The following is a 16,509-nucleotide window of genomic DNA, read 5'->3' as shown; positions in this document are numbered from 1 at the left end:
AAAATTATTTATGGTAAATTAGGAATTATTTTAATGGGGGAAAAAAAATCTTAATGGTCCTAAAAACTATATATTGTCTTAGCATTTCTAGGATGAAATGTGACCTGGTCTTGTTTTAATGACATTCATCCCTTTTAATGTGAAATTATAAAAAAAACAAAAACATAATTGGCTACAGATCAGAAGACAAACATTTGAGAAAGTCTAAAATTATAACGGCAAAAACAACGATCGAGTTTAAAGTTGACTCTCCACCTCTGCATGTTTTCACTTAACCTGTGCTTTGTGCTTTCATAATTAATATAGAGGCCCGTGAATGGCAGTCATAGAATCCAGCTAATCGAATGATAATGTTTGTTGTGTGATTTCACCTGACACATTAGTTTCCTGTAGCTTGTTTCTTCTTGTTAACCTGATCTGAAGTTGCCAGCGCAATATATGGAGACAGACATTATTAAAAATGTATGCTTTTGAGGTGTCACTTACCTTTGGAAGGTCTGTGGTGGTTGCTGATAACTTTATACTGGAGGATGAATTAGAGCTTTTCAGTTTACTGTTTATAGACATGTAGCCTTTACATTTATTGACATATAACATCCAAGATAGGCCTATATTTGAACCTGGATCTCAAGTCTCAAACCATTTCACTGCCAGAATGTGACTTCAACATTTTCTTTAAATGCGAGCCAGATTCTTTAAGGTTTAAGACCATTAAGTTGTAACTTTTAAGCAGCATGAGTTAGAAACACTGTATTTTGGAGAGACGCACCTGGCAGATCTCTCTGAGAACATGCGCTCTTGATGTGCTGCATTGAGTTTCACTGGTTTCCATTATTCAGAGGGCTCTGGCACAGCTATTCATGCTTGGGAACCAAATCCTCCTCCTGAACAATCCAATCAGAACAACAGCGCAGAAATGACTACAGGCTACGGTGAACATCCAATAATTAAATATTCTGCATGCAAACCTTTATTAGCATGTTATTACAAACCAGTTTGACTACTTTAAATGAATAGTTCATCCAAAAAGGAACATTTGCTGAAAAGTTACTCACCTCCAGTCCATCCGAGATGTAGATGAGTTTGTTTCTTCATCAGATTTGGAGAACACTTCCTCAGCAATGGATGCTCTGCAGTGAATGGGTGCCGTCAGAATGAGATTCCAAACAGCTGATAAAAACATCACAATAATCCACAAGTAATCCACACCAGTCCATCAGTTACCATTGTTTCAGCTTAAATATGAGTCCATAATCCATAATAGCGCTTCCTCCAGTGAAAAAGTCACCTGGTCTGAATCAGGAGAGAAATCTGCACAGATCAAGCACCGTTTACAGTCCAAAACAGCTCTAAACGAATATGTGGGTGGATTTTGATGGGACAGACAACAGGAGATAGACTTTTATCACTGGAGGAAGTGTTATGGATTTTGGCCAGAAGCAACATTTTGAAGTTAAAACATCTTAATGATGGATTTGTTTCTTGTGGCTTCTCAAGATGTGAACTGATGGACTGGAGTGGTGTGGATTACTTGTGGATTATTGTGATGTTTTTATCAGCTGTTTGGACTCTCATTCTGACGGCACCCATTCACTGCAGAGCATCCATTGCTGAGACACTGATGCAATGCTACATTTCTCCAAATCTGATCTCATCTACATCTTGGTTGACCTGAGGGTGAGCACATTTTCTGTGAATTCTCAGTTTTGGGTGAAAGATTCTTGAATCATTCACTCAAACATGCCAATTATGTTGTCATTCAATTTATGTATGGGTTATATGTGGGCTGTTTGCAGTATTGTACAGTTGTGAACAATCCTTTAACATACAATGAACTCATTTAGTAAATTTCCCAACTAGGGAGTGTGGAAACTAATGCCATTGCCCTACAGTTTACAGGTGGGGCCCTAGAAACCCATGAGATGGTATGAGTTTACAAAAACATCTCACTGACAGGATTGGGCGTGACTTATAAGCAGAAACAACATGTTTAAAGCTCCACATATATCAAAAGAATTATATCTGATAGTCCTGACATCATATTATGCCCATTTATGTCATCCGCTAAAACTTTCCAATCAGGGTTTATCAAGGAGCTAAAGGCAGCGGCACGACTAAGGAACATCAACAATAGGGTTTTTGTGACAAAACCTGAAACCTCATCAAAGAACATTTTGTAAAGTCAAAATGTCAACTATTTGAGTTCAAATCAAAGCTATTGGCATAAATCCTGTCAATCGTGGTGATGAGAGCATCATGTTTGCACACCTAAATGTGAACTTATAACACCCACAATGACTCAACCCTGTTTATTTGGTTTCATTTGATTTATTTGACCTTTATTTAAACAAGTAACTTCAGAACATGATTCTTATTTGCGATGACACCCTGGTTGAGAATGCCATGGGAAAAGCCTTTTTAACTCGAGACACTATTATTTATGAATAAAACAATGCTTTGGTGGGGGGAAAAAAGCAATGCTACATGCAAATTATAAACTTTCAATATTTAATTACAATTTCTGTTCTGTACTTTTTTTTGTATAATGAACAGCTGCCTGGCTAATCTTTATATTATTTCAAGGTATTTATATTTTCTTACCTTTCTGGGTAAAATAACAGCGCTACTCGCATTTCATCTGACGTAAAAATCATTTTTAATAAATAACAAGAGATCACAAAAATCACCCTGCGTTAGTAGTTGACATCAATTCAATGTCAGAATTATTATACATACTTATAATTATACCCCACATATAAACTGTGTTTATTTCATAACACATACCCACACCCACCTTATAAACTACACAAAGTAAGCCAACTAACAGCAACAAGTTAAATATTGTTTAGAAAAATAATCCTTTCTAAATAGGCTACTTGCTGTGTGTGTGGTGATGATTATGATTATTATTGTTTTGTTTTGTTTTTTTAACAGGGTTTTTAAATGTCACAGTGACGTGTGAGTCCTACTTCCACTAATTAGTCAAACCACAATTATGATTACATAATTTTCTACCTTGCATTCAGGATTGTTTCTTCAGCTATGCACTTTTATTTCCCAGGGCTGATTTCTATTCAAAGTAATTTTTTTAATATATATATTATTATTTATACTTTTTTTATGAAGATCATGTTATAAACTGTCCTCAAAACCTTTTGCCCGGACTTTCATTATTATTATTATCATCATTTTTTTTTTTTTACTAATTTTAAAATGGCCTTCATCTATAGATTTTATTGTTTTATTCTTGTCCTAAATCTTACATCTATAAACTAATGTTTTACAAAAAGAGGCAAACACATTTTTGATGATTTATGATTTACATACATTTTTACAGTCATTTCCTGTTTGCTTATTTCAATTGTCAGTGAAGAGCTTCACATGTGATCAAGGTAAATATCACTTATTATCACTTACAGAATATTTAATTGTGCATCATTTCTAATCAAGCTGAAATTTGCCTGATTATACAAAAAGTGTGAAAATACTAGCCTGTTTTTTTATGTTATTTAGCGAAAAAAGAGCCAGTCAGATAAAACGAACACGGCATTGGCTGTAACAGTGAGCTTGAGCTTTAGGCAATATTTAAATGAGAGTACTGAAGGATTACAGTACCATGCATTACTCAATTTGTTGGTTTTGTCAGTGTCAGATGTGTATAAACTTATCAATAACAGAAACATGAATTTAATTACAGGGTTTATAATTTCAGTCTTACAGGAGGGCTGTATTTGGATTAAAGCCTGGGCGGGTTTTTAGGGTGAGGCATCATTTATTAGAAAGACACCCATAACAGACAATTCATTCACCTCGGACACAAGGGAAAACTGCTGATTATTCTAGTTAAAGCTTTTCTTGAACGCTGTTCGTTAGAGGTACTTTTCTATATTTAAATAGAACCAGCAGATTTTTGTGTGTAGCGATGAAGAAGATAATACTGTTATTTAAACTATTGCCATTTCTTGCTCAGCTTGTGAAAATGGAGCCTTTGACTGCAGCAAACACACAGTTCTCTCTAAACCTGTTCAAGAAGATCAGCGCAGGAAACACATCAGGAAATGTGTTCTACTCTCCTGTCAGCATCTCCTCGGCTCTCGCCATGGTGTCGCTCGGAGCAAAAGGAAACACAGCGGCGCAGATGTTTAAGGTGATCTCACACTTATGCATTTTTTATGGCCAGTTGTTTTTCCTTTTATCAACAAGAGAGAAGTGGAATTTCAAAAATGTATTATTAATATAATCTATTTTTGTTCCAATTCTGCATTCATTCAAATGGAATTCAAATTCAGGAATTGGAATTTAAAGGAATTCTGAATTCCATTTGGAATGCTGCCACATTCCTGCACTGAGATGTGACTAATGTGGGAATTTTCCTGGGATAATGAGCTTTGTGTTTGTACAGACAAGACAATCGTGGTCTCATGTTGCAGTTTCACTTAAAGGGCAGGACACAGAAAAAGATGGTCATTCTGGGTTGGGCTGTTTGGTTTTCAGATATGACTAAATGCTCAATCTGTGTCGTTTCAATTTAATAAATAACAGGATAATACTAACGTGTGTGGAGTAAATCATGATGGTGGTTGCTGCACTATTTTAAACTATTTGAGCAGTGCATTCACAATAGATGTTTAAGTTATCAGGATAGCGAGGTTGCCTTTATTAATAATACTACAAAAATGCTGTGTAGGTTTTGGGTTTTAACAATTCTGCCAAACCTGATGTCGGGACTCCAGCACCTCATCAACAAGCCCAGAAGCCCCAGATGCCCTGCGGCGTCAAGGGTCAACATGAACCAACAATGACGCAACAAACCCAGAAGTTTGAGATACCTGCCGAACTCAAGGTTTAGTATGAGTATTTACATGAAACACTGACCTCACGACTTTACTATTGCAATGTATTTGCTGTAGTGGTGCATGTAATCTTGGGGATTAAATTTGATATAATTGATGCAAACAGAAATCTCCTGCTCAGCCCACAACTGGACAAAAAACTGAGGAGCAAATTCATTCCAGCTTTAACAAGTTTATGAGTGAACTGAAGAAACCAGGAGCCCCATATGTGTTGAGTCTTGCCAACCGCCTCTACGGAGAGCAATCCTACCAGTTTGTTGAGGTAAAACTCAAAGCAAATAATTCAAGGTTCTGGAAATGTCCTCAACTCTAATTTCATTTGCACTCCAATCGATTTGCTATGTTACAGAAATTCCTTAATGATGCAAAAAAATACTATGAAGCGGGACTGGAGGAGGTGGACTTCACGATGAAATCAGAGGCTGCACGACTTAACATCAACAAATGGGTGGAGAAAAACACACAAGGTGAAAACCAGCATTAATCTATTCTCAATTATAAAATTATCCAACCAGGCCAGTTCAAACAAATGCTCAAAGTGACCAATGTACATTCGTATTTTAGGGAAGATCAAGGACTTGCTCCCACAGGGATCCATCAATGAGATGACGAGACTGGTCTTGGTGAACGCCATCTACTTCAAGGGGAACTGGGAGAAGAAATTCCCAAAGGAAGCCACCAGAGATGGGCAGTTTAAGCTGAACAAGGTGAGATTTCATGTTCTTATTTTCTTTTTGAAATACAGTCATTTAAGTTGCTCATGCAATAACAGTTATGAAATATGAGTTGTGACTTATTTCCATTAATGCTTTGCAGAATCAAACTAAACCAGTGAAGATGATGCAACAAAAGGCGCAGTTTCCTCTGGCTTTAATCCCAGAGATGGACAGTCAGGTTCTGGAGCTGCCGTATGTCGGGAAGAATCTCAGTATGTTGATCATCCTTCCTAACGAGATTGAAGACGAAACCACTGGCCTTCAGAAGGTGAGACAACAGAGATTCTGCTCCCAAAAGGGGGTTTTCACAGAAAAGCCATTGAAGATCCATCTTGGGTTCCCCAAAGAACCTCTAAATGAACAGTTCTTAAAAGAACCATTCTTTCTTAGTGTGAAGAACGTTTTAATAATCTAAAGAACCTTTTGTGGAATGGAAAGGTTCCAGAGATGCTAATGGTTCTTGTTACGACCCACTCGTTTAAGATTGCAACATAAAAGAGGGATCAGACAACAAAGTCTAATCAAAGCAAATTGTTTTATTACATTAAACTATTACAACAACAATTAATAATGACAAACAATAAATGTAATACAGTTCGTAGTCACGGGAAGAAGGAGGCGGGAACCGGCGAACATTTAAATAAAATTTTAATAATAAAATAAAAACAAAACAGCGAGAAAGCCCCTCGCGGACGACTGTCGCGCACAAACAGAACCAAAACACAAAATAAAATCCAGGCCTGGTCCTCTCTCATCCATGGGCCTCACTCTGTTCCCACGGCTCTCGGCCCCGCCCCTCTTGTCACAATAATCTAGGGGTATTAATGAAAATAATTAAATTAATATAACAACAACAAAACTTTAACTACATAATATAAGAAATGCCAAAAGAAACAAACAAGAAAAGAGTCAGAAAGAGACACTCCTGAGAGAACTATCCCACTAGAAGTGCCTCCCCAAATAACTCAGAACACTCTTAAATACTCAAACTAAAAATCAATTAACAGGTTGACAACCAATCAAAATCTTCCACTCTCTGCTCCAATAGGATCAGGAGACTCAGGGTCGTCACATTCTTAATTGAACCAAAAAAGATCCTTTATTTTTAAGAGTGCACTGTAAAAAAAATTCCGTAAAATTTACAGTAAAAATTTTACCTTAAAAAATATGGTAGCAACGTTTTAGGTTTTACGGTTTTAACTTAAATTTACAGGTAAATACCGTAATTTCATTAACTGATATAATGTTAATAAACCAACCTATTGAAGTACTGAAATCTGTTTTGCACATTTGTAATACACTGATAACCACCAAATGCAGGCGGTGATGAGAAAGTCACATGATGAACCAAAGCCCATCACAAGCAGCTTTTAAATAATAACATATATAGAAGGTGCACAGTGTCATTCACACAAACACTAAACACCATCACGGTAACACACATGAAACTGAAATCATACAATAAACATTCATTTAACAACATTAGGTGTAACACACAACCCTCATATACAAAACTGATAAGAAAAAAACAAAGAAGAAACATAGTTATTTAAAAAAAAAAAAAAAATCAATCAAATATGAAGTGTCATGCAGGGAATTCTGGTAGTGTTAATTTACTTTTTTCACTGTACAATTTTTATGTCTCATCCAGCTTGAAAAGGCACTGACCTACGAGAAGCTCATGGAGTGGACCAAACCCAGCAAGATGCGTCAACAGGAAGTTCAAGTATTTTTGCCCAGATTCAAGATGGAGGAAACTTATGACATGAAGAGTCTTCTGCGCAGCATGGGAATGGAGGATGTGTTTGATGGGCAGAAGGTGAATCTTTCAGGCATCTCGCCTAACAACGACCTGGTGGTGTCGAAGGTGATTCATAAAGCCTTTGTTGAAGTAAACGAGGAAGGAACCGAAGCGGCTGCAGCCACCGGTGCTGTCGTCGCCATACGTTCATTTGCACAGATGTTTATTGCAGACCATCCCTTCCTTTTCTTCATCCGTCATAATCCCTCCAATAGCATCCTGTTTTACGGACGCTTCTGTTCGCCTTGAAGATGGTAATAATGAAATAATGATTCTGGCTGCATGTGTTCCTCTAATAAATAAAGTCTATTAAATAATTGAGTGAAATTGTCTGTATGCATTTATTTGACAGCACTGACTCTTGATTTCTGGTACAAAAATAGGCATAGATAGATCAGGTTTGATTTCAATTAACTTGCATAGTTATATACAATACATAATTATTAGGCTATATGACTATATAATTATATCATTTTACAGCACTTAAAATTCCTAAGTATTGCACAGTGACACCTACTTTCAGCTGGGTTTTACACACATTATGATTAAGAATGACTAATTATGAGTAATGCAGTTATTAATCTTTCTTTAGTCCAGGTTTGTTTCTTCTGCTACACATACTTTTATTAGATTTTTATTTAGGATAAACAAAGAGTAAGAGCAAAGAGCAATCCATTCAAGTTTGATGCTGTTCCATGAAGATAAACCTATCAATGAATAATAGAAACATTTTTTTTTTAAATAATTACAGGGGAATTTTAAAACTGAATTTACAGGAAGGCTGGACTTGGATTAAAGGCTAGTCATTTTAGGGTGAGGCATCATTTATTAGAATGACACCCATAACTGTTGATTCATTCATCTCAGATACACTCAGGATACTTGTTTCATTTCCTCTGATTATTCCAGGTAATGCTTTTTCTGAACTCTGTTTGTTAAAGGTGCATAGAACTAACGAGATCCGTTCACCTTCAAATCTGCTGTTATTAAACAACTGCTATTACTTGCTCAGCTTGTGAAAATGGAGCGTTTATCTGCAGCAAACACACAGTTCTCTCTAAACCTGTTCAAGAAGATCAGCGGAGGAAACACCTCAAAAAATGTGTTCTACTCTCCGATCAGCATCACTTCGGCTCTGGCCATGGTGTTGCTCGGAGCAAAAGGAAACACAGCGGCGCAGATGTTTAAGGTGATCTCACACATGTGTGCTTTTTATGGCCAGTTGTTCAGAATTCAAATTATATATATATATATATATATATATACAACTCTGTGTAGGTCTTGAGCTTTACCAATCCTCCCAAACCCGGCGCCGCAACTCCAGCTCCTCATGTTAAAGAGGACCAAATTCATTCCAGCTTCAACAAGCTCATGAGTGAACTGAAGAAACCAGGAGCCCCGTATGTGTTGAGTCTTGCCAACCGCCTCTACGGAGAGCAATCCTACCAGTTTGTTGAGGTAAGACTCAAAGCAAATAATTCAAGGTTCTAGAACGGTTCTAAACTCTTATCGGTCATTCCATGTCAAATTAACCAAATTTCATAAACTCCCCACAGCTAAAATTTTTGATTTTGTTAATATTTTTTTTCTGAAGTCAGACACACATAAATAGCCAAAATATTAAATGTCATGGATGAATATTTACAGAGTAATACACTATTTTGTAGCGAAGGTAAAAAGGACAATTTTCAGCTGAGATTTGAAACCAAATTACATGGCGGTATAAATGACTTTATAAAGATGGCAGCATCAGTATTTTATTTTTACAGAGAGATCTATTTATAAAATCAGTCGTCTTTAGCTATCTTTGTTGCATTATATGCCAATAGTGATAGCTCAAAAATAGAAAAAGGCACTTTGAAGTTTTTTTTTTTTGAGTGTGCATGCCTGTAACTCAAGAACAGAGTTGGGTATAACGCATTACTGTAATCAAATTACTTTTTTCTGGTAACGCAGTAATGTAATGCATTACATTTTAAATTTGTGTAATTTGATTACAGTTACTATATAGTCAATATAATTACGTTACTTACGTTACAAATGTAGTGTTAAGAAAAAAAATATTTATATGCCTTTTAAAATCACGTTTTGCGCGGGGTCCACGAAGGCGCTGGCGCGATCACTTGCATTTTTTCCTGAAAACAGCTAAAAGAACTGAAAATGCGCCTCTATTTTTGATTGTACACATAAGTGTAATACATCATTTGAATCTGTGAAGGGTCTACTTTTATTTATTTTTTATTAAAGATTGTGCTTTTGTAAAATAAAGAAAACACAGGGTGTGCTTTCAGCTGTCTCAGTCTCCGCGAATGTCTTTCTGAAACGCGTCACTAAAATGAACCAAAACCCAGCGAATACTTCACACACAGACATGAGAAACATATCTTTGGAAAGCTTGAAGTGTCTACTTTTAAATGAAGTGAAGTGACATGTGGCCAAGTATGGTGACCCATACTCAGAATTAGTGCTCTGCAGTTCTCCATCCAAAGTGCACACACACAGCAGTGAACACACACACACACACACACACACACACACAAACCGTGAACACACACCCGGAGCAGTGGGCAGCCATTTATGCTGCGGCGCCCGGGGAGCAGTTGGGGGTTCGGTGCCTTGCTCAAGGGCACCTCAGTCGTGGTATTGAAGGTGGGAGAGAGCGCTGTACATTCACTCCCCCCACCTACAATCCCTGCCAGTACGAGACTTGAACCCACAACCTTTGGGTTATGAGTCCGACTCTCTAACCATTAGGCCACGACTTCCCCTTACTTATGAAGTAAGTCTTATCTAAAACAAATGTTCTCTGATGAAGTAATCTGTATGAAACCAAAACGAGGTCCAGTCTTTCCCATCTGAGCTTATTATCTGTAATGTGATAACGTCCACGAGCAGCGTGTGCTATTCATAAGGTAATCATCCACGTGAGTTGCGCGAGCCTCTAAACGCCCACATCTCCTTCGTAAACAAAGAAGCAAGATTCATTTTTAGCATTCAAATATGCACTGTACGTTCAGTACAGTTCATCAATACTGTTTTCAAATGTTATCAGAACTATTTTCAATTTATTAAGGTCTTTAATGCTCACACAGTTAAACATAGCTAGCATACATACACTCAGCAAGCAATGTTGTTAATTAAACACTGTATAGGCACATTTAAATATACAATTTTCAGTGTTAGGCAGGTTTATACTAAGAATGTTAAGTTTTAGAAATGGATTCAATCTTTAAGTCAAGTTGCTGTTTTCATAACTTTGTAATATTTTTCGGTCAATATTAAATTACTGAAAGAACTACAATTTTCACTTTGAAGTGTATTTTTTTTTTAGGTTTGATATGTTTTCGAAGTAACTTGAAAGTAAAGTAATTAGTAATCTGTTTACTTTTTACATGCAGTAATCAGTAATGTAATCAAATTACAATTTTCAAGTAGTAATCAGTAATTTGATTCTTTATTAATTTGATCAAAATCTATTTTTTGAGTAACTTACCCAACACTGCTCAAGAAGTATTATATCCTTTTAGATTTTGGTTCTTAACACATTTTTCTCTTGGTATCCAAAGAGAACATGGCTCCAAATCCTAGGTGAAAATTGTATATAAAAGTGTATTACTCAATAAATATACTTGGTATTTAATATTTTGGCATTATTCTTAATTTCTGTATTTCTTTCACCAGGAAAAAAATGATCTAAATCAAAATACATTTTAGCTGAGGACTTCTGGTTGAGTTGCCACGAAATTACCCTAATTTCATTTGCACCTCAATTGATTTGCTATGTTACAGAAATTCATTAATGACACAAAAAGATACTATGAAGCCAAACTGGAAGAGGTGGACTTCAAGAAGAAATCAGAGGCTGCGCGTGTCGACATCAACAAATGGGTGGAGAAAAAAACACAAGGTGAAAACCAGCATGAATTTTAAAGGGGTCATCTGATGCTTTTTTAAAGATCATTATTTGTGTATTTGGTGTAACAGAATATGTTGACATGCTTTAATGTTCAAAAAACACATTATTTTTCAAATACTGTACATTATTGTAGGTCCTCTATGCCCCGCCTCTCTCAAACGCTTAGTTTTCTACAAAGTCCCTCCTTCCGACAAGCGCAGTCTGCTCTGATTGGCCAGCTGACCCAGTGCATTGTGATTGGCCGAGGGGGGCGTGGCAGAGTCTTAACTTTGATAAAGAATATCTCTTTGGGTTTGAGACTTTAGTCTTTGCAACTTCAGGGATCTTATCTATGCACAATCAGCTTGTAACACTCCAAAGAGAAAGGAAAACTTGAAATCGCATCATATGACCCCTTTAAAGTTACTCTATACTCTTACAAATAAAAGTTATTTCATGTTTTTTGCAGCACAGTTATTAAAGCTAGTTAAGTTATTGAGCTAGTTATTTAAAAAAATAAAATAAACACATTTTAAATAAAAATATAAAAGTTCAAACCAATGCTCAAAGTGGACAACATACATTTGTATTATAGGAAAGATCAAGGACTTGCTCCCACAGGGATCCGTCGATACAATGACGAGACTGGTCTTGGTGAACGCCATCTACTTCAAGGGGAACTGGGAGAAGAAATTCCCAAAGGAAGCCACCAGTGATGGACAGTTTAAGCTGAACAAGGTGAGATTTCATGCTCTTGTTGTTTCTTTTATGATCCAGTATTTATATATACAGTATTTTGTTTATGCAGTAACATTCATGAAATATGAGTTTCAACGTGTTTCCATTCCTGCTTGGAAGACTCAAAGTAAACCAGTGAAGATGATGAATCAGAAGGCAGAGTTTCCTCTGGCTTTAATCCCAGAGATGAACAGTCAGGTTCTGGAGCTGCCGTATGTCGGGAAGAATCTCAGTATGTTGATCATACTTCCTGAAGAGATTGAAGACGAAACCACTGGCCTTCAGAAGGTGGGACAACACAGATTATACTCTTAAAAATAAAGGTCCCAAAATGGGGTTTTCGCAGTGATGCCATAGAAGAACCATTTTCAGTGAACAGTTCTTAAAAGAAAAACATATTTTCCTAGTGCAAAGAATTCTAAATTTTAAAAATCGAAGAGATTGAAGACGAAACCACTGGCCTTCAGAAGGTGGGACAACACAGATTATACTCTTAAAAATAAAGGTCCCAAAATGGGGTTTTCGCAGTGATGCCATAGAAGAACCATTTTCAGTGAACAGTTCTTAAAAAAAAAACATATTTTCCTAGTGCAAAGAATTCTAAATTTTAAAAATCCAAAGAACCCTTTTCCACTATAAAGAACCTTCACTTTCAGTCAGTCACATTCAACGTGACGACCTGGGATCTCGCTAGAGAGACCAATCACCTTCGAGTGTTAACAAAACAAGCCAATAAGTGTTGGCTTGCGATCTTTGCGTCGCGCACCCCGCCCTGCAGTGCGGGTATATAAGGAGAGAGCGTGCAGTCGCACATTCAGCTTTTCGCTGAGGAGCAGAGCCTTTCAGCTGGTGTGGTTACCAAGCAAGAGTGTCTACAGACAGCAAAATCTTCAACAGTGTTGGTGTCATGGCGCGTCAGCGGGGGTTGTTGGTCCAGTGCTGTTGCTGTGGTGTCTTGGACGGCATGCTGCAGCTCATCATACTGCAGTTGCGCTGCGACCTCCCCTGGGCGCTTCAACAATTTTTTATCTAAAAGAGCGAATCTAAAAGAGCTCCACGCATGACGCAGAGTCTTTTTAAAGATGGCCTTCCACTCGTGTGTTTCTGGATGTGGTCGCTTCCTAGCTCCATCTGATGGTCATGATCGCTGCATCTTGTGCCTGGGCTTTAAGCACGCTGAAGCAGCGCTCGTGGATGACTCATGTTCTCATTGCGGGGACATGACCATCGCAATGTTGTGGTCGAGGCTCCTCTTCATCAACCGAGGAGGAGTCCCCCTTCTCATGCCCCGTTCTAGTCCCTCTGTCTCTCAGCAGCGGAGTACTACTTCAGCGTGTTGCCAGGGTGATCTGAGGACATCCCTGTCGAGTGCGTCTCCGCGGGCCCCTCACTCCTCCAGCACATTGCACCCACTGGTGTTCCGCGATGAGGTGGCTAAGACCCCAGACAGGGCGGAGTCTAGCATCTCATTCGGGCCTCCGGCAGATGACAGGTTGTCGATCACTGCATCGGGGGACAAGCTAGAAATGGTGGTGTTGCTCTAGGAAGAGTGGTGTTGCCCGAGTCAGATCCAGAGCTGACTGATATGCTTTCCCAGGCCACAGAGAGCGTCGGGTTGCAATGGAAACCCCCTCCATCTCCCGAATGCTCGAGGTTGGATGATTGGTTCCTGGGGGTGCCGCAGGCCGATCGTCTGCAGCCACCTCCGGTTCGATTCGTCCCGGAAATACATGAAGAAGTTACTAGATCTTGGAGGGCACCTTTTTCTGCATAAAACAGAGCTAGTGCTTCTTCCGTCCTCACTGCCCTCGACGGCGGGGTGGCTAAGGGGTATGTGGAGATCCCCCCCAGTCGAGCGCACTATTGCGATGCAGCTCTGCCCGCAAAGCGCCACCGCCTGGCGGGGTAATCCACGCCTCCCGTCCAGAGCTTGAAAGTTCTCATCTGCTCTAACAGCCAATGCTTACAGAGCTGCTGGACAGGCCACCTCCACCCTGCACGCCAGTTCCCTTCTGTAAGTCTGCCAGGATAAGGCGTTAAAGCAGCTGCACGAGGGCAGTTCTGACCCAGGGGTAATGCGCACTGCAACGGACCTCGGTCAGATGATGTCCACCCTGGTGGTCCAAGAACGCCACCTTTGGCTGAACCTGGCAAATATGAGGGAAGCCAACAAACACCATTTCCTGGACTCCCTGATCTCCCAGGCTGGCCTCTTCGGCGACGTGGTGGAAAGCTTTGCCCAGCAGTTTTCCACCGCACAGAAGCAGACGGAGGCGATCAGACACATCCTGCACCGGTGACCCGCTGCTGACATCACCCCGCCGCTGGCAGGTGGCTAAGGGGTATGTGGAGATCCCCCCCAGTCGAGCGCACTATTGCGATGCAGCTCTGCCCGCAAAGCGCCACCGCCTGGCGGGGTAATCCACGCCTCCCGTCCAGAGCTTGAAAGTTCTCATCTGCTCTAACGGCCAATGCTTACAGAGCTGCTGGACAGGCCACCTCCGCCCTGCACGCCAGTTCCCTTCTGTAAGTCTGCCAGGATAAGGCGTTAAAGCAGCTGCACGAGGGCAGTTCTGACCCAGGGGTAATGCGCACTGCAACGGACCTCGGTCAGATGATGTCCACCCTGGTGGTCCAAGAACGCCACCTTTGGCTGAACCTGGCAAATATGAGGGAAGCCAACAAACACCATTTCCTGGACTCCCTGATCTCCCAGGCTGGCCTCTTCGGCGACGTGGTGGAAAGCTTTGCCCAGCAGTTTTCCACCGCACAGAAGCAGACGGAGGCGATCAGACACATCCTGCACCGGTGACCCGCTGCTGACATCACCCCGCCGCTGGCTACAGTCCCTCTGCCCGTTCGCCACCGAGGGCACCCTCCTGCTGCCTCCACCTCCGCTCCAGCTCGGCCTCAGCAGCAGCCTTCACACACCGGCTGCAGCGTGGAGCTGGCAGCAGGAAAACGGTGCAGCGTAAAGTGCCAGAGCAAGCAGCGTTCCTGAGACGGGTGACCGAGAGACTCTGGATCCTGCTCTTCAGGAGATGGTGACCGCACCACTCCTTCCCCCAGAGGAGGGCCGGGTGGAGAATCTTTTGTTCCCTTTTTGTTTTGTTCCACCACTGGCTCCCCAGCCGGTGGTACCCAAACATTCAATAAAAGAGCAATTTCCTATTTCTCCGGGTCTCAAGAGGGCGAGGATGGCAGTGTGCGAGGCTCAGTCTCAACAATCTTGTCCCCCTCTTCATTCTCCAGCGGGCAGCAGGGCCCAGTTCGAGGACACTATGCCTTCTTACGCAACCCCTGCCCAACCGTGGAACCAGGTAAGTGTTGCACCGCATACTCAGACCCCACTCCGGTACGCTGTGCCTTCCGGGTCAGGTCCCTGCGCTCCACATCGCTGCCCCACTGCGGGTACATTGATGGTTACCCTAGTCCCACTTGTTCGGTTACTGGGGGCCTGGCTAGCGCTCCCCAGACTGTCTCGCTGGCTCACGAGAACCATCAGACTCGGCTATGCGATTCAGTCCCAAGTTCAGGGGCATTCGGTTCACCTCTGTGCCGAACAAGGACGCTCCCGTCTTGCGAGCGGATATCTCAGTCCTGCTGGCGAAGGACGCGATAGAGCCGGCCCCTCCAGTCGATATGAAGTCGGGATTTTACAGCCCCTACTCCATTGTACCCAAGAAAGGCGGTGGGTTACGACCAATCCTGTACCTGCGCGTTCTGAACCGGGCCCTTCACAGGCTTGCGTTTAGGATGTTAACACAGAAACATATTTTTTGATGCGTTCGTTCCGCACAATTGGTTTGCAGCGATCGACCTGAAGGAAGTGTACTTTCATGTTTCGATCCTCCCTCGACACAGGCCGTTTCTCCTCTTTGCGTTCGAGGGGCGAGCATATCAGTACAAAGTCCTCCCCTTCGGGCTGTCCCTGTAGCCTCGTGTCTTCACCAAGGTCATGGAGGCAGCCCTCGTTCCATTGAGGGAAATAGGCATTCACATTCCCAACTACCTCGACGACTAGCTCATACTGGCCCAGTCTCGAGCACAGTTGTGCAAACACAGGGACGAGGTACTCAGCCACCTCAGCCGGTTGGGGCTTCGGGTCAACTGGGAAAAGAGCAAACTCTCCCCCGTGCAGAGGATCCCTTTTCTCAGTATGGAGTTGGACTCGGTCAATCTAAGCGCGCCTCTCAATAGAACGCGCTCAGCCGATGCTGAACTGCCTGGAGTCATTTCAGCACAGGAGGGCGGTTCCACTGAAACAGTTTCAGAGGCTCCTGGGGCATATGGCATCCGCTGCCGCTTTCACGCTGCTCGGATTGCTTCATATGAGACCGCTTCAGCATTGGCTTCACGACCGAGTCCCGAGATGGGCATTGCAACGCGGCACTCACCGGGTCTCAGTCACTCCGCCCTGCTGCCAGACCATGGTCGGACCTTGCCTTTCTTCGGGCAGGAGTTCCCCTAGTGCAAGTGTCCAGGCATGTTGTTGTCTCAACAGAT

General features: G+C 41.3%; 2 protein-coding genes across 2 annotated transcripts in view; both read left to right on the top strand.

Annotated features, from left to right (window-relative positions):
• The first annotated feature begins 3,819 nt into the window (after nucleotides 1–3,819).
• Nucleotides 3,820–7,619, top strand: LOC107552527 (serpin B6-like). Its single transcript, XM_016234425.1, has 8 exons — nucleotides 3,820–3,875; nucleotides 3,971–4,147; nucleotides 4,688–4,843; nucleotides 4,960–5,115; nucleotides 5,203–5,320; nucleotides 5,418–5,560; nucleotides 5,670–5,837; nucleotides 7,221–7,619. The coding sequence occupies exons 2-8, from the start codon at nucleotides 3,980–3,982 to the stop codon at nucleotides 7,617–7,619; spliced, it is 1,308 nt and encodes a 435-aa protein (XP_016089911.1). The 5' UTR covers nucleotides 3,820–3,875; nucleotides 3,971–3,979.
• A 625-nt stretch (nucleotides 7,620–8,244) lies between these two features.
• LOC107552511 (leukocyte elastase inhibitor-like) overlaps nucleotides 8,245–16,509 on the top strand; it is a 15,147-nt gene continuing 6,882 nt past the window's right edge. The window contains exons 1-6 of the mRNA XM_016234406.1: nucleotides 8,245–8,279; nucleotides 8,383–8,559; nucleotides 8,649–8,828; nucleotides 11,160–11,277; nucleotides 11,861–12,003; nucleotides 12,124–12,291. Coding sequence (XP_016089892.1) covers nucleotides 8,392–8,559; nucleotides 8,649–8,828; nucleotides 11,160–11,277; nucleotides 11,861–12,003; nucleotides 12,124–12,291 — 777 coding nt within the window. The 5' untranslated portion in view covers nucleotides 8,245–8,279; nucleotides 8,383–8,391. The remainder of the gene's footprint in view (nucleotides 8,280–8,382; nucleotides 8,560–8,648; nucleotides 8,829–11,159; nucleotides 11,278–11,860; nucleotides 12,004–12,123; nucleotides 12,292–16,509) is intronic.

Source organism: Sinocyclocheilus grahami, unplaced genomic scaffold (genome assembly GCF_001515645.1).
Source record: "Sinocyclocheilus grahami isolate Dianchi unplaced genomic scaffold, SAMN03320097.WGS_v1.1 scaffold452.1, whole genome shotgun sequence".
NCBI classification, from domain to species: Eukaryota; Metazoa; Chordata; class Actinopteri; order Cypriniformes; family Cyprinidae; genus Sinocyclocheilus; species Sinocyclocheilus grahami.
The sequence above is the reverse complement of the archived record's forward strand: the minus strand, read 5'-3'. Positions and strand labels throughout refer to the sequence as shown.

What these genes read in the sequence shown, in the direction of transcription:
- LOC107552527 (XM_016234425.1), top strand. Translation starts at nt 3,980, where the DNA reads ATGGAGCCTTTGACTGCAGCAAACACACAGTTCTCTCTAAACCTGTTC. An exon ending in AGATACCTGCCGAACTCAAG is followed by an intron (nt 4,844 to 4,959) that starts GTTTAGTATGAG and finishes TGATGCAAACAG; the next exon opens with AAATCTCCTGCTCAGCCCAC. An exon ending in AATCCTACCAGTTTGTTGAG is followed by an intron (nt 5,116 to 5,202) that starts GTAAAACTCAAA and finishes GCTATGTTACAG; the next exon opens with AAATTCCTTAATGATGCAAA.